This window comes from Carassius gibelio, chromosome A3 (genome assembly GCF_023724105.1).
Source record: "Carassius gibelio isolate Cgi1373 ecotype wild population from Czech Republic chromosome A3, carGib1.2-hapl.c, whole genome shotgun sequence".
Classification (NCBI taxonomy): domain Eukaryota; kingdom Metazoa; phylum Chordata; class Actinopteri; order Cypriniformes; family Cyprinidae; genus Carassius; species Carassius gibelio.
The window spans coordinates 31,098,214-31,121,261 of record NC_068373.1 but is presented as its reverse complement, the minus strand read 5'-3'; the positions used below and the strand labels follow the sequence as shown (position 1 = coordinate 31,121,261).

The following is a 23,048-nucleotide window of genomic DNA, read 5'->3' as shown; positions in this document are numbered from 1 at the left end:
AATTACATTAAATTAAATATATTTTTTTTCCAGAAATGTAACATTTACAGAAATGTTTTATATGTTTAATCCATATTTCCGTATACTGGTGCTAAATATGGAGATGAATGGTGTATAGATATGTACATGCATTGAATGTATTTCACAATGCATGTGTGAATTAAATGATGAAGAATGATGGATTGGAGAGGTCTTTTTTGTTGTTCTGCATAGTTCATGCTTCTACATGCTGTTTTTCCCCAGTCAAAAGTTGTAGGGAGGACATCGCATTTTGTATAAAGTGTCAATAACTTTTGACCCGCATCCATATAAAGATATATATATTTCTTTCTTTTTTTTTTTTCCTGGAAATGAGATTAACAGTGTTGGGGCGGAGACAGAGAACTCTTGATAAAGGGAGCGGTTCTCATCAGAAAGCTGACAGTCAAGAAACAGTCAGATCACTGAGCAGTACAATCATCATGAAGTTCAACAGCGCTTTGAGTGCTGCTGCAGTCACACTTCTCTACATAACAGGTGAGAGCTTACAGGAAAAACTGACGTAAAATTAGATGTCCATTTAATAATGTTTGATTCAGTTGGTAATTAACTGACAAGCCATTTAATTCCTAAGAACACACTTAACAATTTATGTTTCTCATGACTGTAAAAACATTTGGATCTGAAGACTTACAGTTAAATGCTTGAAACTGGTTTTGTACATATATATGTGTGTGTGTTTATAAAACTAAGAAATAAACCTATAGAGAAACAGAAGTATCTCATTCACAAATGCACTACATATAAAACTAAACTGATTTAGGTTAGTTAATTTATTAACTTCATGAATATAAAATCATTTTACAGGGTTTTTTTTTTTTTTTTCTCATGTTTTCATGCTATTATCCACCAGCACTGATGTAACAGGAGAACTACACAAACCAGTTTATCAGCTCTGTCTGTATTACTCTGTTTATTTTATCTTTGTCTTTCCACACAGGTTCGCTCTGCCAGTTAGATGGTAAGTTTTCATAAAGATAACAAAGCTCACAGATGTGTCTTCTGTGTCTGAGAGGCACATTAAGAAATCTCTTTCTCTCATCAGTATGTGGTCGAGCTCCTCTCAATAACAGGATTGTTGGAGGAGAGAATGCGACGGCAGGTTCTTGGCCGTGGCAGGTCAGCATTCATCTCTCCTATATGGGCATGGACTTAGGCCATTTCTGTGGTGGGACTCTCATCAATAAAGACTGGGTGTTAACTGCAGCGCACTGCTTCCAGTGGTATATGTTGAAAGCTTAAATAAAGCTTAAGATACAATTGTAGATTGATACATTTGGATTAAAGCAGACTCTCTCTATTTACAGGTTCAATGCATCTTACATTGTGATGTACTTCGGTCGTCTGAGTCAATCTGGCTCAAACCCTTATGAGACAAACAGGACAGCAAGTCGAAACATCAACCATCCTAACTTTAACATTTCTAATGTTGACAATGATGTAGCCCTGGTCCAGCTCTCCTCCTCTGTGACTTTCTCTGATTACATTAAGCCGGTCTGTCTGGCAGCGGCTGGGAGTGTGTTTGGTGGAGGGACGGAGAGCTGGGTCACTGGATGGGGTTATCTGCAACCTAATAGTAAGTGAGCATTTGCTTACCAGTTAACTGAATGCAAACATTACTGTAAACCTTGACAGTTTCCTAGAAATGGTTTCTTTGAAAGCTATACAATGTGTCCTCTGATCTGTGTCACAGGGACTCAGCTTCCTGACACACTGCAGCAGGTGATGATACCAGTTGTGAATAACAGTGCCTGTGCTAGTGTTTATGGAGGGGTCAACATAAGCATCACAAGCAATATGATTTGTGCTGGATTGTTAAATCAGGGAGGAAAAGGTGCATGTCAGGTAAGACATTAGTCATTCATTTGAACCATTTTTAATCCCAATCAATTTGCAAAACATTACTCACCAGTTTTGTCACCTCCAAACTTTACACTGTCAGTCTAATTTCATAATTAAGCCCTGTCTTTACTAGCCATTCGTACTTCCGCTCAATTTACTTTCAATTCTGTACTCAGTCTGAGAGAGCAAACTATCTCCCAGTTTTCCTCCAACCTCAAAATAGCCGAGCAATCAACGAAACAGAGTACGGGCTGAGAGCCGTGAACTAGACGTTAGCTAAGTGCAGAATTTAAGATCATAGTTTAAGTTAGGGAAATCGAAAACGACAGCGGACATTGAGAAACGGGATGCTATTCACTCTGTTGTGGAGAATATTCCCGCCATTTGCCAACTGAAGCCCGAACAAGAAGAGTGTTTGTTTCACACCTACTCCCGACAGGTTTCGGGAAAATTTGTTTATCAACTGTTACCGATTGTCAGCAAGAAACTGGGGAGGCCAAAGTCAAGCAAGGCGATAAGTGTGATTGTGTCCCCCTTGGATGCTCTCATGGAGGATCAGGTTAAAGAGGCAGCAAATATCATGTACACCAATGATTATAAACTTCAGACAAGCTCCCCCTCACGAGAAAGTAAACGCTTGTCAATTATGCCCTTCCAGACTCTGTCTACGAAGCAAAGCGAAGTTTGGTATTACCAGGCTATGTCTTTACTGCATTGGTCTTAAACTTGTACTCTACGATTTCTGATACAATATGTAGCCTGTTGCTTAAACAGCTTAGTCTTCTATTTTTTTATTTTATTTTTTTGTAAGACTGTTCATAACTTTAAAGTCAGTTACATAAAAAAATTGATAGGACAAATCTGAATACAAAAAATAAGACTGATTACTGCTTCTGGAAACGCCCAGCTGGATGTGCATTATAGAGCTTTGGGGGCAAAATCAATGGAAATAACGTGTTACTAACATCTGATATCACAGATAATTTAATTTATTGACAACTACTGACCAGAAATATTAACTCCTCCACTGTTATCTATTGAGAGTGAGGAGTTGTCGTCACAGAGCACAGAGCCCCTCCCCTCGATATCACAGTCTCCGTCATGTTGGCAGGATCCCAGCGGCGAAACATTACTGTTTATGTGTGGTTAACTTGGTAGTAGAGGAGGTTCTCGCAATTCTGCACTGTTTAACCATGCCTGGAAGTTACTGCTGCCTTAAAAACTGCTCCAGTGCCTCACACGATACATATGGAAAACATAGGAACAATGGAATAGTTTTTTTTTTAGGTTACACCAAGCGCAAAACAGCGGTATTTGGAGAAGCTCTCAGGCATCCATACGAGCTCCCTGCAGCGGAATGACACAGAGACCTGGACCATTTACCTCCACGCACACATACGGACATTGTGAATTATCTCGTTTTTGGTGTTAAATTACTACACAAGGCAGGAGTTTAAAAGCCACAAGTCTTTGGAAAGTTACGAGGTTTTCTGCTGTGGTTGGGTCCATCTACAGCAGGTGAAGAAAACAGTGTTGTACTGGCCAAGGTTAGTTTCTTCACATGCGTTTTAGCGTATTGTAATTACATTGCATTTAGCAGACACTTCTTGACCAAAATGACAAAGTAACTTAAATAACTGTGACTGTTTCGTAAACACTAGATTATAACGAGATGTTCAATGTACACAAACGTTGTTTTGATGTAGGCTAAAGCTGTGTATGTTTAGTTATAATTTGATTTTAGCCCAGTGACACATACTGTACCAGGTTTTTGTGTTGGGGGCTGCAAAGTGGACAAACCAGTTCTGGGTTAGCTAGGGTAGTTAAATGTGTGATTGCGAGATGTAAATGTCCTGGTCAGATTAAAGCCATTAACAGCGTGAATGCAAGGTGACTTACATCGTAAACAATATAATTCCCAATGTCCATATGTGTGCATGGAGGTAAATGATCCAGGTCTCTGTGCCGCTGCAGGGAGCTGCCTGAGAGCTTCCCCAAACACCGCTGTTTTGCGCTTGGTGTGAGCTTGTTCCTGAAAGGTCCGCTTTCTTTAGCCTTATCTTTCTGCATTTCTTTACTTTCTTCCTTTTCTTTCTCGTATTCGTAGATCCGTCTCTGTAAATGCGCAAAAATTTAAGCGTTCTGAAATGTTTAGTCGCGCCTCTGTGAAGTTTTGAAGGAGTAGCTCCTGGCAACTGATAGCGTGTCCTACCATCATGGCCGACCAGCTTAGACCCCGCCCAAATCAACCCAAAGCGGCACGCGACTCCTCACTCTCAATAGTTGTTAGATGTGACGGTTGACTTGTGTAGCATTTGTCTCACTCCTTCTCCACTGTGATTGGACAGCTGAGTACAAAGTGACAGTGATAAGTGCTACATTTTACACATAGACTGTGAAAAAGACAGACAATGCATCAACACTTCCTTTCACTGTAGAAAAATGAAGCCAAAATGTCCCAGAAATGTGCGCTGTATCAAAGTCCCAACTTAAACTCCCTCAGACCCAATCACAAGCACATACGTGACCCGTCACGGAAACCAGTGACACAGGTCGGCAGCACAACTTTCAAACAAAATGAGAAAGAAGCGGTTTTTTTTTTTTCAAAATTGGTGATTTTCGTTTTTTTGCCGAATCTGTTAGTTGATATCACAAAGAAGCCTCTCCGTGTTTGAGATAGCAGTATTGGTATATTTAAAAGCGTACATTTTGAGGTTAAAATCAGGTTGTTTGACGGAGATTCTAGCATGCAGTAGGGGCGTTTCATTGCCATCCAACGTTCCCCCTTCACAAAGAGCTTGATTGACAGGTGATCTGACCAATCATAACGCATTTTGTACAACAAACCAATAAGATGGGACAGGAGAGTAGGTTAACTTCGATGGACTTAAACTTAAAAACCTTGTGTGTATTGACATCTTTCAATGGTTGAAATATAAAACGTTCTAATGTTCATGTTTATTTCAAGCTTTAAGGAAATATGAAAAGACTATCGGTTGATGTGCCGCTTGAATTGAGGTGCTAACAAAGATCTGAAATGACATATTAAAGAGCCACAAAACAGTATTTATTGTATGAATTTATTTTTAAAAAATTACAAAATTTGAAAGCTAAGACTTTGTTTCATACCAGAAACTGACTTTGTTTCTGAAACTTTGTTTCATACCTGCTCTCTTGTCTGTGGGCATGTTGTCAGTTTCCTCTTTGCTCTGCGATGTATTTTTCTCTTGTGTATATGATGTGTAGTGTCCCTTACCAAAAAGTAGTATACTTCACGTTTAATTTATTAAGAATACTTAAGGAAAGTTCAAGCATATTTTAAGTATACTTTAAGTATCAAGTACACCAATATCAATGTTCTAGTAGTATACCTATAAGTGTATTTATTTTCTGGATGTATGTAGGTTTTAATTTGTATACATTTTGTTATATGAATATCTGAACACACAAAACATCCAAAGAAAGCACCCCAAAGCTTGACTGTAATTACTACCTCTTCATCGGTCAACATTTATCCCATAACGTTACAGTTTTGATGCAGTTTCATGTCAGATGATCATGTTTTATGATCATGTGTTAGTATCTGTTGTTTCTTTTTCTTCTTCCCCTGTGGTTTTTTTTTTTTTTTTGAAATTCTGTGCAGAAGATGTGTACTAGCGCCCTCTAGCATATAATAAGGAATACACTTCTAGGAGTATTCTAGGAGATTCTAGGAGTATAGCTCAAATATATTTAGACTTTTTGTAAGTATAAGACAAGTTTATTTAAATATAATTTAAAGTATATTTCTGAGAAGTAAATAAAAGTTAACTAAAAGCTTACTTTCCTACTTTTAGTTTAAAGGAAACATACTAATAGCACACTTGAATAAACTTATTTTTCGTAAAGGTTGTGTGAGAGCAGCATGGCCTGTCAGACATAGTAACAGTAATTAAGGAGGGAGGGTTCTTGCAAAGGGTCAGTTTCAGATATCAACATACAGTTTAATCTTCGGTACTATACAGTTTATTTTTTAATTTTATGAAATTTTATTTTATGAATTTTATGAAAGCTTCAAGTGTAGTTAATTATATGCTATACATTCAAACAGATGACGACCAGTGTTTGGAATAACGGCGTTTAAAAGAACGGCGTTAGGTAACGACCACTGTTGGGAACGTTACTTTAAAAAAGTAATCAGTTATAGTTACTCACTACTTGTTCCAAAAAGTAACTGAGTTAGTAACTGAATTACTCTATAATAAAAGTAACTGGTTACCAGGGAAAGTAACTATTTGCGTTACTGTAAAAAAAAAAAAAAAAAAAGTTTTTTTTGCAGTTTTCACAAGTCAGTTGAAATGAGTAGAACAGACAGGTGTTCGTACATAACTTTCAATATTTATTGCACGTCAACAGACAGCAAGAGTTTTATCCTGCACTTCAAGTATTATCTTTGTAAGAAAAGTGTTTTTGGCCACTAGCTTTGTAGATGCGTGTCTTGCCTTTGACCACAATGAATTTGAAGTTGTGCTTATATCTTCACCTTGAAAATGCCAAATTTTTATCATATTGCTCCTGACTCGCCATCTCTGCTGCGAATCTCTGTGTAGCTGTTGCGTGTGTGTGTGTTTGGCACAGCTGGTGCAGCCGCGCACCTCATTTAACATTCAGTAACGTTAACGGCGTTGTAACCACGGGAAAAGTAATTAGTTAGCTTACTGCGTTACTGAAAAAATTATGTCTATTCTAAAAAATAAATATTTTTTTAATAACGCAGTAATCTAACTAATTAGCATTTTACTGAACGTTAAATGCGGTGCGTTACTATGCATTGATTTAATAAACTATGCAATCCGAACGGACCCCTGGCTCACACAGCGAGTGAGCAGGTGGGTTAATGACGAGATAAGCGGTTGTGATTGGCTAAGGCAGAGTCATGTGTTTCATGGTAGCCAATCAGAGCCAGTGTTTTTACACACATGCCGGCACACGCGGCTGTGCCAGCGGCGCCAAACACACACACACACACGCGCAACAGCTACACAGAAGAGATTCGCAGCAGAGATGGCGAGTCAGGAGCAATCCGATGAAAATTTGGCATTTTCAAGGTGAAGATATGTGCACTATTTCAAATTCATTGTGGTCAAAGGCAAGAACGTACATGTAATGTGTGACACGCATCTACAAAGCTAGTGGCCAAAAACACTTTTCTTGCAAAGATAATACTTGAAGTGCAGGATAAAACTCTTGCTGTCTGTTGACATGCAATAAATATTGAAAGTTATGTACCTGTCTGTTCTACTCATTTCAACTGACTTGTGAAAACTGCAAAAAAAAAAAAAAAAAGTACAAATTCTCTGACATGTAGCAACTTTTTTCTTTTCTTTTTTTTTCTTTTTTTACATTAACGCAAATAGTTACTTTACCTGGTAACGAGTTACTTTTATTATAGAGTAATTCAGTTACTAACTCAGTTACTTTTTGGAACAAGTAGTGAGTAACTATAACTAATTACTTTTTTAAAGTAACGTTCCCAACACTGATGACGACAGATAAAAAAAAGTGCCTTCTTGCTTGAAGTCTTGCTCTTTTGTTTTGCCGTCAAACTACCGTGTGTAACCTGCTGCACAATGTGGCAAATAGTTCTACATGATGGTAATAGTGTGATCAAGGTATGTGTACATGTCTATACTGCACTTCAATAATGCAACTAAAATAGGAACACTCCATGTCTTAATTAGTTTTGTGTTTACTTCAGAAGAGAAAAATTCTCAGCCCTCCCACTGCAAATGATTGTAAGATGTATGTTAGTCGCTGCTGGGAAAAAATAAAACATTTTGATGAATACACAGCCAGCCTACCTTTACCCTTGGGCTACACTATTGCATACCTATATCTATAACAGTTGTTCACTGTATACTGTCAGAGATATAAATGCTGAATGTGCTTCAATACAGGGAGACTCTGGAGGTCCAATGGCCAGCAAGAAAAGTTCCCTGTGGATTCAGTCTGGCGTTGTAAGTTTTGGCATGGAATGTGCTGACCCCAAATTTCCCACTGTGTTCGCCAGAGTCTCTCCGTTTCAGGACTGGATCACGTCTTACACGGGCAGCAACCCGCCTGGATTTGTCCTATTCAGTGCAGCCTCCAACTTCAGAAGTGTTCCCAGCCTCCTCTTATTCCCCCTTTCTCTCACAGTCTCCCTCATTCCTTTCTCCCTCTTTCTCGCTTCCTAAAGTGAGTGATTGAACAGTAATTCTCAGGTTTGTTTGATGAAGAGGACAGTTGTGCTGTAAATGCTCTCATGGTCCTGGAGAAAAGCAAGACACATTGAGAATATTCTGCATGTAACTTTATTTGAAGGCAGTAATTGTGTAGTTGGTGATTCTGTAGTTACAGTAGCTGATGCATGTGAGCTATTGCTAGCTAACTATTAATTGCAAGAGATTTACTTTTCACGGTGAAGGTATTTGATCATAATAATAAATAAATATTTTGATCATAATAATGATCAATGATCAGGATTTAGATTATCATTAAAAAACCTTTTTAATTTGGTTATTTTACTTTAATTGTACATCTTTTGTTTGGTAGCTGTCATTCTTTTTCTTTCTTTTTTTGACAATTATTTTACAGTGTGGAGAAAATCATGTTGATATTTACATGCATCCATTTGAATCATGTATCAAGCAAAATACACAAGATAGTACTGATTTGGGAATTGACTCTCACTGTTTCTCTCTCTTCATACTGTCTTAATATTTTTGTATAAAGCTTGAAGCATTTTTCCCCCCAAGATTTTTTGAATTTGAATAAAAATTTTACAAGTTAAAAAATAAAGGTTTCAAAGTTAATATATATATATATTGTAACATTATAAAAGTATTTACAGTGTCTTTTTATCAGCTTGATGCATTTTTGCTGAATAAGCATTAATGTATTCAAATGTAATAATGTACACAAAAACATTGTGCAGCACAAATCTGTTTTCAACATTGATAATAATCAGAAATGTTTCTTGAGCAGTAAATCATATTATTATGATGATCATGTCACACTGAAGTCTGGAGTAATGATGCTGAAAATACAGCTGCACATCACAGGAATCATTTTTTTACAACAAATTTACATAGAAAATAGTTTTTTTTTCATAGGTCTTTAATTGAGGTGGAATGCGGGTGGATGACATCACTCGGTTGAAAAAGAAGATGCAAAAAAAGCCATCCCCTTTGGATGTATAATGTGTATTATGTAAAACTTATCATGCAAATTAAATGTTAAAATGATCTACTTAAGATAATTCACGAATAACAGTGATTAGCCAATCAGAACTGGGTTCTGTAACAAGCTTCACACAAGCGTAAGCAAGTTTTCATCATTTTTCACACAAAATGTTTCAAACGCAACTTTTGAATTGCTTTAAAAAGAAGACAAAAGAAAAGGTGTGGTTTTTCCTTGATAAGATTGTAAAAACTTTCCGCTGACATGATGTTATTGTGCTGTATGTGTAACTGTGAGGGACTGAGAGATGATAGGAGAGCTGAAATCACTGGATCACTTGAAACATCAAACAAAAATACGTCTTGAGAGTCCAAAAGCAGAGTCCAGAAGCCTACTACAATACAGGTAAAAATAGTCTCATAATTCAAGCAATTAACAAAAAAATACCCATATATGAGTTTATATGTTTTTATAATTATTGCACAAGCAATGTACATTTCTGAATATCAGTAGGCCTACATGCGAGAACATGTGCTATTAATTTTATACAGCAGTGCATATGATGTTTCGTTCAATGAATGAATCAGTTTTTGAACAAATCAAGTGAGCCAGTGATTCAACGGCCCATTCAGATGGACACTTTCCCTGTGTCCCAATGTGCATACTATCCAGCCTGTCGGCCCTTAATAGTGTTGAAAAATTACTAATATCACATAGAATTTAGGATGGATAGTCTGCACATTGGGATGCGGTCTTGTTTCATTTCTAATTGAATCAGCTGTTTTGAACGATTTGTATGATTTGAACGATTCAATAAATAATTTATCAAAACATGGGCTTGCTGCCACCCGTCATCATTTATTCATGAAAAGCCTAAACCAGCCAAGGTTTCAGCACAAAAGCATGTTTATAACTCATTTAATAAGGCTGTTTTCATTAAATAAAAAACTTTTTTTTTTAAATTAGACATTTTGTAATCATGCAAAATTAGCTACAGAACCCACATACCCACCCCCCTCCGAAAAATACATTGTGTGTAGTTGATGTAGAAATGTGTTTTATATATATATATATATATATATATATATATATATATATATATATATATATATATCTTTGGGTGTTAAGAAGATTGGGTAGTTTCAGACCTCAACTGTGTAAGCAGCTTGTTGCAATAAAAACCTTTGCTGCCATCAGATTAAAACTCATGCAGCTCCAGTCTGACCAGCGTTACCGAACTTGTTTGATGGTCAAAACACCCGTGTGAACAATCGCTTTCTTTTAACTGACTTCATTCAGTCATATTTTGATGACAACAGCTTGAATGACAAGATGAATACAGTTCCAGTTTTTTACTGTCACAGTCAAATATTAATGGCCAAGACAGTTCTCTGATTAGAAGACATTAATGATGACTGAATGTCGTTCTCCATATTAGACGTGCATCACCTTGCTGTTGCCTCTCTTTCACCAATACTGATTTAAATTTATCTCGTGTTACATACAGTATTTTCTTTTCAACATTGCAGACAGTCTACTAAAAGCAGTTAATATTATTATTTATTTTTTTCTGGACTGAAAAATATGGTAATAATAAAGTGAAAATGTATTAGTTCTGTCAGGATAGATAATGATCAAATCTGATCTACATTGTCAAACCTGCAACAAAAAAAGAGAAAGAAACGCAGCCTTTGCTTGTTGTCTGACAGATAACAAGTTCAATAAGCAGAAAACAAGCTACATATTAACAGCAAAACAAACTCTTTCAAACAGGCGTTCCTGTAATTCCACCAAAGATAAATCTGTAAATCCACATTTTTTACGGTCACCCTTCATTTTGGTCTCATCTGACGGTCAAATTGAAAGTGACAGTAATGTCTGACAAAGTTGAGATTGCTGTTTGATATTACCACATCAGATATTTCACACCACGGTTATCACTGCCAAAGAAATTCACAGTAACTATATAATGCATTATCTACAGAAACAACATTGATTATTTGGGTATGTTGATTATTAAATGACATGAAAAAAAAAAACTTTTTAATCATAAGAAATGTTACTTACTGTAGTGTTTGTATTGCAGCAGAGAAATGGGTCGAAATTTTAGACTGAACACACTATACACTTTTTGCAACTTATAAAATATTTATTTATTTATTATTTAGTTGCATTTATATTTTAATTTTTATAATAAAATTAAATCTGACTTGATTGTAATAAATATATCGGAGGTACCACATTAATCGTAATTTATATTTTACAGATTTGTGGATGAAAGTGTTAAATTAAAAATAAATTAGATATTTGATTTATTCAGTCATTGAAATCTCATTTCAAGCTTGGCAAGTCTGACTAGGCAGCTGTCGGATGCAGCAACAGCGAGTAGAAACGGCTGTTTGTCTGTGTTAGTAACCCTTAGTTTTGTTTCATATGTTGTTTTGTAGCAGAAATGAGTCGAATCAGACAAATCAAAGAGTCTATCAGAGCTGTGTGCATTGAAACGAGAGCCGAATTCCTCAGGAAGTCATAAATCAGTTCTAGTGCCACAAGAACCAAGCAAGATAACCAACCAACCAACTTGTTCACACAACAGCTTTCAACATTAACACCAATATAACAATTATTGACAATTTTAATTCGAAGAAGAGATTGTCAAATTTATTGTTCGTGATTGGAATGCAACGCTGGACATCACATGTAAACCCAGGAGATCAAGTTAAATACTTGCATTGACTTCCCCCACCCAGCCAGTGAAACCAGACTGAAATTCCTAAGGGGGAAGGGCTTTAAACCTTTGTCTCACAGAAAAGTCCTTTGCCAGAGAATGGCAAAGAAACCCTTTTTATACATTATATATGGACCAGAATGAACTCAAAAAAGACTTATGAATGAATCATTCCATTGCTTAACTCCATATTCATTTACGTGTAACCCACACATTTGACTATCATGTATAATCACTTATTGTGTATGTCTTTTGATAACTATAGGATACCTAGTCATGTCTAGTATTGAAATAATCGCATTTTCTTGCTTGATATTGTCTTGACAATCATTTATTTGTAAAATATATCATAATCATGTTATAGGAATCATGTCCAAAATTAGACCCTGTGAGGCAAGAACCACATGCTTGGTAAGATAAACAAATGATTTATGATACCCACCCCAAGAACATATCTGATTGGTCAAGGCAACATTTGAGGGGTGGCCAACAAGGAAGTTTTAAATACTTTGGATCCCATGAAATTTTGCTTTTAGTCTGCTTTTAGTTCTAGTCTGCCTGCTGCTATTAGCCATGTCGGCTTTTAGTCTGCTTTTAGTTCCAGCCTTGCTCGTGCTATCAGTCATGCCTGCTCTTAGCTTGTAGCTTTGCTACCTAGCTTTAGCTTGTAGCATCTAGCCATGTGGTTAGTCATCATGGTTCTTCGAGCGCGGTTCCAGCGTGCCTGCCTGCTGCTACTTATGCCACGATGAGAAGGAACACAACCTAGTCTCGTCAAACTTTATTTCTTTTCTTTTCCGTTTGAGAGTTTCGTGTTCTGAGTTAAGTTTTGTAACGTCGACCTCGTCTGCGCGTTTGAACTCCGACCAGCCACACAACTCCAGCTTCAGCCAACGCCCAAGCACGGGCTTCCCAAGACGTCACTTCAGCCAACTGAACTTCCAGCCAATCAGCGACACCGGGATACCCCTTTCAACGGGAGTCCCTTTCACAGGAAACTAAGGCAACGTATCCCCAGATATTTGTTGTGCTGGTGTATCTAATATAATTTTAGTCACATTGAGGAACTCAATGCAAGGGCTAATTACGTGATTGATGGTTGTTCATGTCTATGCAATTTAACGTATTGCTGTAAACTTGGGATTCCATATTTCCATTCTCTTAAACTCATCTTTCCCTAACTTTCGACCTTCCTGCAACTTGTGTGAATGTGTGTGTGCGTGCGTTTATATGTTAGATTAGTTTATATGTCTTAGATTTATCTAATAAAGCCTTATTCATATTGAAAAGAGAAGTATCTTGTGTTTTGTGCTTACAAGTTAATGTCTTAAACTGCCGATCTTGTTACTGTGCTAATTGATAGTGTTTCACTATAGTTTGGATATTAGTATCCAGCGCAGATTTGATGTTAAACGGCTAGTTCACTGAATCGCAGGGCGTCTCCGTGACCAGCCGTGAAACAGTGATTCTGTTCAAATTCCCTTTAAAATCTTAAATGATTCCCTTTGAACTAAATTGACCTGTTTCCCTTACATTTATAATGGTGGAGAACGCGGGCAGTTTAATCTAAATTGTGAGCATAAACCAAGTTATTTAATCTTTGATTTTGCTAAAGGAATGAAAGATGAGAAGCATGCGAGACCTGAGTATGTGTGTGTGACGCGTGACGTAAGCAGCGCGCGCCCTCCCGCTTGAATGAAAGGAGCTAGAGGAGACTTTAACTCGAGTCCGTCTCCCCGTTGTTAACAGCAGTAAGTGAACTTAAAAGTAAACATCTGAGAACGTACAATAAGGTAGAAATTGAGCGTGTTCCTCATTTGTGTAATGCCTTGTTTTATAGCTGATTTGATTTCACTGCGTGTTCCAGTGTCTCAAACGCTATCTCAGTCACTGTTTGCTGAACGGAGCTAAACTGTTAGTGTTTCAAAAGGGATATAAATCGGTGAATAAAGAATAGTTTTGAGCGGGTTCCTCAATCTATTTATCAAAGTCCCCGTATTCATATTTCATATAGTTTGATTGCCAGTGCGTGTTCCACTGCCGAATCAAATTTGATATTCGACTCCCCTAAGTTAACGTTAAACATTAGAGAACAATGTTTGTCCATTTGTATCCGTTCACAAAGTGAATGCAATCTCGCGTAACACTGCGTGTGCCCGAGAGTAATTTGAATGGGAGTGTTTTAAAAGCTTGATCAAGTAAATTTTAACTGTGTACCAACAGCGAAGGAAAACTTTTATGTTTGTGTCCAGAAAAAACTGGCACGGAGAATCAAATTGCTGAGATTGATATAATAACTACAGCAGGAAGCTGCTATTTGAAGTAAGATAAATTTAACTCTATACAAACTGAGAGTTTAAGTGCCACATCGCAAAACCAACTGAAAGGCGGTGTTGTTATTTGTACAGTGTTGAAATGAGCCGACATTTCATGTAACATGCTTAACTGTATTTGCAACAATGCAACGATTCATGTGCTAATCCACTAGAATGTGTTTTGGTTGCCATAGTGACGACCGTGACCCGGAAGCCTAACGTACTTCCGGAGCAACTCTGAACTGTGCACGCGCAGCGCACAAACTCTGCGGTGTCGCTAAGCTAACGAAACCATTGCATTTACATTGAAGTCTATACTAAAGCCACTAGCCTCAAAGGTTAGCCGTTAGCATTACCATCCAGTGGTAGAATAATGTGTGTTTGGGCAACGCTGACGTGATTTAACCATTTTAAACATCTTAACTAACACTTGTTAGTCTCTTTCTTTTTATCGCTCTCTTTTCTCACTAGACCACTTATTTTCATTTTACTAGAAAGGGAAATACTGACTCACAATTATTAATTGTCAAATTGAAATTTAATTGAAACATTAAATTTATTTTGAATCATTTAAAATTTCCCTTTCAGATCATTTCATATGATCTTTTATTTCTAGTATTCTCTTTTGGGTCTAATTATTTTAGGAATGAATAAGCCTTGAACTTTGGAAGTTAAGTAAACTTATTCTTCCTAATTTATTTATTACCCATCTGAATATATGCTATTCAGACCTTTACTTATTTGAATGCGTTTTACCCCTCTTCCTGTTTTGGTTATACACTTAACCACTATTGTTTTACGTATTGATTTCCTCTTTTTAATTTCATGTTGGCATATTTTGCCCATTTATTAATTTTTTTAATTTTCCTATTTCTTACCATTTCTTTTGTGTATCCTAGCCTGGGAACGACAAACCTGAGCCCTAAAAGGAGACATTGTTATCCCTCACTACGAGTTCAAATAAATTAGAAAGACAACTCTCTTTCACTTAAAGTTTATTTTGTTTGATTAGTTGTGCAGCAACTAACACAACGCTCTCCTTGTAGTTGAGATAACCGCTACTGAGACTCACCATCTCCGTCCTCTCTCTCCTTTACTTTCCTCTTCTCTTTTTACATTTGTAGGACATGTAAGAACCATCAATCAATTCTAAGTGAAGTAAATACACAATCGTGCCAAAGACGACGAATCATTCTTATGAATTTGATTGTAATCATCCTCTCATTTGTTCTTCCTAACCTCCCTACATTTGGAAACGCAATCCAAGTTTTAGCATCTCATCCAACGTTGAGATCAATTTAATAGAGATACGTGTTGAACAACTGTCGCCTTCGCAGCCTCCCTGGTGAGCGGTCCAACTGAAAGGTGTACGGTGTCAATCCTGTCAGACTAAGAAAAGAGATATCAGAATTATTATTGTATTCTTTTGTCCAAAGCAAGAAATATAATAATATTGTTTACGTTTTTGATAACATTTAATTGGAAAAAATTATTTTCCTCATTTGAAAAACAGAAATTTTGCTTGTCATTTGAATTTGTTTTTCACCTCTGTCTCTCTTTTCCTCTTCCTCATTAGAGTGACAAAGTCTTCGCATCTCTAGTCTACTTAGACACCCTGAGACCAACACAGTCATCACCACATTTCACTAGTGGTTCACAATCACTGATACAACACTTAGTTGTCCCACCACACATAGGCTTTTACTCCACACAGATCTGTGTCAGTCTCTCTTCTCCCCAGCGTGCCAACATGCCGCAGACTGCAGACCCCATTTCCCATGGGGAAGATGTGAACATTTGGCTGAGAGGCATAACAGACAGCCTCACTCCAAAGACATTTGAACTCTTATTATTTTTAATAATAATCCTAATCCTGAGAAGATTCCTGACACAAGATTCAAGCCAGAACAACAACCACGAGGAGCTAGTCAAGATCACGAGCTCACTAAGCTATGCCTTCACAACCCAGCTGAAACTGAGCGACAAGCACATCACCCACCTTCAAGAGGAGCTGACACGTGCTCAACGTCGCATAGACAAGCTGGAAGTGAAAGTTCAAAATCAACTCAAAGCACCCAGCGAGAGGGAGCAGGATACAACAGAACAAGTTATGAAGCTCCTAGCAGCCCTGGCAGCAGCTCAGCTCGACCAGCAACATACAACGGCTGCTCAGAAAGACCTGGTAAACAGACTGCAATGTGCCGAACAGCTACTAGAGAAAGCCAAGCTAGACATCAGAAAAAAGAATTTTGAAAATAGTGCTTTGAAAGACCACCTTGAAAGGTACAGAACTGAAATGGACAATCTGACCCAACAACTAGACAATACCAACGATGAGCTCTACATGGTCAGAAAAGAACTCCAAAATGCTTACAAGCACAAACTAGAGCCAAGAAAAGAGAAACATCTCTTAGCCTCATCACTGCTGAGCAGAGCAGAGTCCCACGTCCAAGAACTGGCATATGACGAAAGGAGCGAAGGGCCACAACCCAAAACCTCACCTGCCTTCGCCACACAACCCTTTCCTGCCAACGAAAGAAAACCTCCCGTCCAAGGCCTTGAAGCTGCACACGGGATGACCATCAAAGACCTCAACGAGCTGTCTAAAAACATCAGCAGGTTCAACCCGAACTCCACAGAGAGCCCCGACATCCAAGCTTACCTGCGAGATATCGAATTCCATCTGGAAGTGAGACCTCATGTGACTGACAGAGACTGGTTATACCTCCTTAGAGCCACGTCCAGTTCCGAGGTACGAAACTTTCTAGATCGACAGCCCAGTCAAACCAAGTCAAACTACCAGCGACTTCGTGAGGTCCTGATTAAAGAGTTTACAGACCCAGAGTCTGAACATGGACTGTTAACTGCCTTGGAAACCAAACAAGGTCGTCAAGAGACTCCACAAGCTTACTACAACCGACTCCGACAATCCTACTTTGGTGCACATAACAACTCTGACCTTGAAGAGGATGTGAACTTCAAAACCCTCTTCCTAAAGAATCTGCACCCTGGAGTCAGTCACCATCTAGGTGTCATGGCCTGTCCGAACTCCATGACCATCCAACAGTTGCGTGACCTAACACAGAAGGCCTATAACAAGCAGAAGTTGGCCTCAAAGAAAGGTAACAAAACATCCACACTCTTGAACTCTGTCAACAAAGACTCAAGCCTTGCACTGGACGACACCCAGTGGCATCACAACACCAGAGTCTTCCATCAAGAGCACAGAGAACGTGACGCCCATATCCACGACCGCTTTCAGCCCAACTGCTGGAAAAATCCATGGGACCAGCCACGCTTCTCAAGAAACCAAAAGGATAACATCTGGAAACCTAACCAGATATCCAAAGGTAATCACCTGACTCATCCAAGAGCAACTCGTGTGGGTAAGCGACAACAAAACCCACCTCAGCACCACTCAGACATGCACAGTGCTGAGTACTCACAAGAACATAACCGCTTACCATTAGAAGACACGGAACAAGTCATGGAACAACTAAGAGAGTTCCTTCAAGACAATTTACATGCAGGTGACCACAAAGTTGAGTCATGCTCGCTGTGACCAGCGACAGAACGGAAGGCCGGTGATCACCTGGTGCACCGCATCAGAGATGACAAGCACCTGTTCAACAACAACCCAGAATGAACAAGTCTTTAACGGCCAACTGTTGATGAAAAATCTGAGGTACTAAAGGACATCACCTCAGTCACTAACAAACTGTCAAATGAACGCCAACTCCAAGTTCCAAATTCCCTGTCTGTGCAACAGCAACCACCAGAGCACAGAAGGTCAGAAAGTCTGCTACAGCCAGAAGGCATCACAAGAAGAATGCAACATAGGAGACAAAGTTTTGCAACCCAGCTTCACACAGCCATGCCAAACTGCCTCCGACTGTCTGCCAAAGAACTTCCTGCCTTGCTGGACTGACCCCTCATTAGACCATGGACACGCCCTCATCCAAGCCAAGGATGCAGAGAGCCAGTCTTCAGTGACATGCTAGAAAAAGGGGGAGACAACACAGACTTGAACAGATCTGACCACACATGCACTACACCAGTAACACACAACATTACCTACACCCAGAGGTAAACACATCTACTGATAACACAGTCAACAAACATATTCTTCCCACAGGTAGAATATCCAACTTTTAGTGTAACAAAGTTACACATACCCACCATGAAGAAAAGTGCAGCCATCCTCACAATAGGTAGAACACCTGACACTAAGTTAAGGTTCATGACACACTAGCTGCACCTGACATCCTAGCTCAATAGTCGTTGTAACCCATGCTAGGAAAACCCACAGCAGCCTTGTTTTGTTTTGTTCTTCTTCTACCTATCCTTCTCCTTCCCCTCTTTCCTGAGTAGGTGAAATGCCTAGACACCCTGTGAGGGTCGAAGGTCTGATATTAGGATTGACTCGCAACACCTAATATCCGCCAGCCACTCTAAACTGAATGGAAGCCAGAGAGCTCCATGCATGATAGGTCAATTCATTGAATTGAAAATGAAATTACTAGAAAACTAACGGTAAATGTGTAAAGTAAGACAACCTAGAAGAACCAAACAAAGTTAACCACAAATTTGATTGATGAATCAAAATAAAAACAATTTCCAAGACGATCTAAACTATCCTCAATGTGCTAAACTACATTGACTAATTGAACTTAACCACGTGTACCTAAATAACCTGATGCCTGCACCAGTACAGTAACTGTCATGGAGGTGTTGTCTTGCTGTTTGCTGTGTTTGTCTGCTTCTTCTGCCTTTGTTTCTCCAGCGATCGACGATGTCTTCACCTAAACACCTCGCCGATCGAAAGGGGGATATATGTAGCAGAAATGAGTCGAATCAGACAAATCAAAGAGTCTATCAGAGCTGTGTGCATTGAAACGAGAGCCGAATTCCTCAGGAAGTCATAAATCAGTTCTAGTGCCACAAGAACCAAGCAAGATAACCAACCAACCAACTTGTTCACACAACAGCTTTCAACATTAACACCAATATAACAATTATTGACAATTTTAATTCGAAGAAGAGATTGTCAAATTTATTGTTCGTGATTGGAATGCAACGCTGGACATCACATGTAAACCCAGGAGATCAAGTTAAATACTTGCATTGACTTCCCCCACCCAGCCAGTGAAACCAGACTGAAATTCCTAAGGGGGAAGGGCTTTAAACCTTTGTCTCACAGAAAAGTCCTTTGCCAGAGAATGGCAAAGAAACCCTTTTTATACATTATATATGGACCAGAATGAACTCAAAAAAGACTTATGAATGAATCATTCCATTGCTTAACTCCATATTCATTTACGTGTAACCCACACATTTGACTATCATGTATAATCACTTATTGTGTATGTCTTTTGATAACTATAGGATACCTAGTCATGTCTAGTATTGAAATAATCGCATTTTCTTGCTTGATATTGTCTTGACAATCATTTATTTGTAAAATATATCATAATCATGTTATAGGAATCATGTCCAAAATTAGACCCTGTGAGGCAAGAACCACATGCTTGGTAAGATAAACAAATGATTTATGATACCCACCCCAAGAACATATCTGATTGGTCAAGGCAACATTTGAGGGGTGGCCAACAAGGAAGTTTTAAATACTTTGGATCCCATGAAATTTTGCTTTTAGTCTGCTTTTAGTTCTAGTCTGCCTGCTGCTATTAGCCATGTCGGCTTTTAGTCTGCTTTTAGTTCCAGCCTTGCTCGTGCTATCAGTCATGCCTGCTCTTAGCTTGTAGCTTTGCTACCTAGCTTTAGCTTGTAGCATCTAGCCATGTGGTTAGTCATCATGGTTCTTCGAGCGCGGTTCCAGCGTGCCTGCCTGCTGCTACTTATGCCACGATGAGAAGGAACACAACCTAGTCTCGTCAAACTTTATTTCTTTTCTTTTCCGTTTGAGAGTTTCGTGTTCTGAGTTAAGTTTTGTAACGTCGACCTCGTCTGCGCGTTTGAACTCCGACCAGCCACACAACTCCAGCTTCAGCCAACGCCCAAGCACGGGCTCCCCAAGACGTCACTTCAGCCAACTGAACTTCCAGCCAATCAGCGACACCGGGATACCCCTTTCAACGGGAGTCCCTTTCACAGGAAACTAAGGCAACGTATCCCCAGATATTTGTTGTGCTGGTGTATCTAATATAATTTTAGTCACATTGAGGAACTCAATGCAAGGGCTAATTACGTGATTGATGGTTGTTCATGTCTATGCAATTTAACGTATTGCTGTAAACTTGGGATTCCATATTTCCATTCTCTTAAACTCATCTTTCCCTAACTTTCGACCTTCCTGCAACTTGTGTGAATGTGTGTGTGCGTGCGTTTATATGTTAGATTAGTTTATATGTCTTAGATTTATCTAATAAAGCCTTATTCATATTGAAAAGAGAAGTATCTTGTGTTTTGTGCTTACAAGTTAATGTCTTAAACTGCCGATCTTGTTACTGTGCTAATTGATAGTGTTTCACTATAGTTTGGATATTAGTATCCAGCGCAGATTTGATGTTAAACGGCTAGTTCACTGAATCGCAGGGCGTCTCCGTGACCAGCCGTGAAACAGTGATTCTGTTCAAATTCCCTTTAAAATCTTAAATGATTCCCTTTGAACTAAATTGACCTGTTTCCCTTACAGTTTTATGGATGTTTTGTTGTTTAAAATTAAATTTGGCGCTTTTTTATTATTGTTTTTTCCCTTTATTTAAATATGACTCAAAAACATTAAATCAAACATCTCAACATACAGCACCAATGCTTCACAAGATGAATATCACCCCTTTTAGATAAATTGACATGTCATAAAAAAAAAAAAACTAAATATTTCCTAAATTTCCTAATTAGAGATTCAGTATACATAATTCAGTGAACACAGTGGGGACATTACAATATCAAGAATTTCTCCATACATTTTAACAAAATTGTTAGTTTTATTTTTTCTTAATTTTAAAGATTTCTTTAGCGATTCCATCTCGATTAAGAATAAATTACGTTTAGGTATGCATTTAGCACATTTTTGTTTATGGATGTAATATTTACATTGCAAGATGTAAAAGTTCACCACATATTCAAACATTTGATTCGTGTGTGAAAGAACATATAACATCTTTTAGAGATAATTTATAATTCACCTTTCTTGGGGCAAAAAGAAAAGAACTACCGTCAGACCAAATACATAAAGATACATCACAGTTGTAAAACAAATGAGCCAAGTCTTCCTCGTGTACATTACAAAAAATACATTTGTCAATGTCCATGAATTTTTATAAAGCTTTGCATTGGTAGATTTTGTGAAGTATTTTAAAGTGTACCTCTTTAACTTTATTTAGCATACACATTTTATTTGGATTTAACCATGCTTCTTTCCAATGAATATCAGTGATTTGTGCATTGCTAAAAAATTTCCCTCTGGGAGAAATTTTATGTTTGGATTGAAAAATTAATCAGATATTTTTATTCTTACAGGAACGAGAAAATAGTTTGATACCATCAACTATTAACTCGGGAAGTTTCCTTTCGCTACTTCCAAAAGTAGTGTGACTTTTCATCAGATGTTTAACCCATTGGGAATAGCTTTAACAACTTGCTGAAACTCTTTAAATGCAATGGGGAAATTGTAAATAAAAATAAAATCTTAGTAAGACAAAACATTTCCATTTTCATCAAACAAATTCATGACAAAATATATATATATTTTAAACCATTTGCATAAAAATAAAGTTTTATTCCTAGAGGTAATAGAGGTAGAGATAAGAAGACAATTGTTCCAGAGAAGCATTTTGTGTGGAGAAAAATTGTGATGGAAACCAATTTTTCAAGCTATTAACACTTGCTGGTAAAATGTGGAAAGATTAATTGGTAATTTCCCAGGCAGATAGTTACATCTCAATAGAAAAGATAAGCCTCCAAGCTTGTTAAAGATGAGGAAGTAAGAAGGGAGAAGGGATTGCAAAGAGGAAAACTCACAGAAAATATCTCATAGAGATCATGATATAATCTAACAAGTACCTAATAAATAAGCACTGATACCTAATGAATAAGCACTAGTACTTAATGGAAAATATACTAGTATCTAAAAAATAATTACTAATGTTAAATTAGATACTAGTGCAGTTTATAGTTATTAAATGTTATAACGGCATGCCATAGTAATTATTTTATAGATACTAGTAGTTATTCATTATGTACTAGTTCGTATTTATTATATACTAGTAACTTTTGTAATTAATACTAGTAGCTATTCTTATCTTACTAGTCAGATCTGCTTTTTTACCCGTCTTATGTTATGAATTGTCCAAATGGCTACAGTAGAGTTCAGTGAAATTTTTTTTTTTACTAGTAAAATAAAAAAATCATACTAGTAACATTTTGAATAAGTACTAGTATCTAATAAATATGTATTAGTATCTATTAAATAAGTACTAGTATCTAACAAATGTGTACTAGTATCTATTAAATAAGTACTACCTACATTATTTAATAAGTACTGTACTAGTATCTAATGAATGAGTACTAGTTTTTAATAAATGAGCACTAATACCTAATTAATAAGTACTAGTATCTAATAAATAACTACTATTATCTAATAATAAGTACTAGTATCTAATGGAAAAGTACTAATATCTAATAATAAGTACTAGTCTCTAATGAATAAATAGTAGTGTCTATGTAATAGGTACTAGTATGTAATGAATGAGGACTAGTATATAGAAAGCCATACTAGTATCTTTTTCATGGTACAAGTACTTATTTACTAGTGCTTATTCTTTTTGTGCTTATTTTCAACTTTGTAAACACTGTAATTTCATAAACATAGTAGCCTAATGTGTTGTTGGCCATCAAGAGACCTCTGGTGGCAGGATGGAGATAAAAAAAACAATTTAATTATCTGTTATTTTCCTATCTTT

At 37.4% G+C, this 23,048-nt stretch overlaps 1 protein-coding gene across 1 annotated transcript; it reads left to right on the top strand.

The window, feature by feature from the left end:
- Nucleotides 1–405: 405 nt before the first annotated feature.
- Nucleotides 406–9,916, top strand: LOC127942654 (chymotrypsin-like protease CTRL-1). The gene is made up of 6 exons (XM_052538511.1): nucleotides 406–516; nucleotides 980–1,000; nucleotides 1,085–1,262; nucleotides 1,347–1,615; nucleotides 1,733–1,884; nucleotides 7,818–9,916. The coding sequence occupies exons 1-6, from the start codon at nucleotides 462–464 to the stop codon at nucleotides 8,094–8,096; spliced, it is 954 nt and encodes a 317-aa protein (XP_052394471.1). The 5' UTR covers nucleotides 406–461; the 3' UTR covers nucleotides 8,097–9,916.
- Nucleotides 9,917–23,048: the final 13,132 nt, after the last annotated feature.

Excerpts from the sequence above, each read along its gene's own strand:
- LOC127942654 (XM_052538511.1), top strand. The coding sequence starts at position 462 with ATGAAGTTCAACAGCGCTTTGAGTGCTGCTGCAGTCACACTTCTCTAC. Across the intron at positions 517-979 it reads CACACTTCTCTACATAACAG|GTTCGCTCTGCCAGTTAGAT; the intron begins GTGAGAGCTTAC and ends CTTTCCACACAG. Across the intron at positions 1,885-7,817 it reads GAGGAAAAGGTGCATGTCAG|GGAGACTCTGGAGGTCCAAT; the intron begins GTAAGACATTAG and ends GCTTCAATACAG.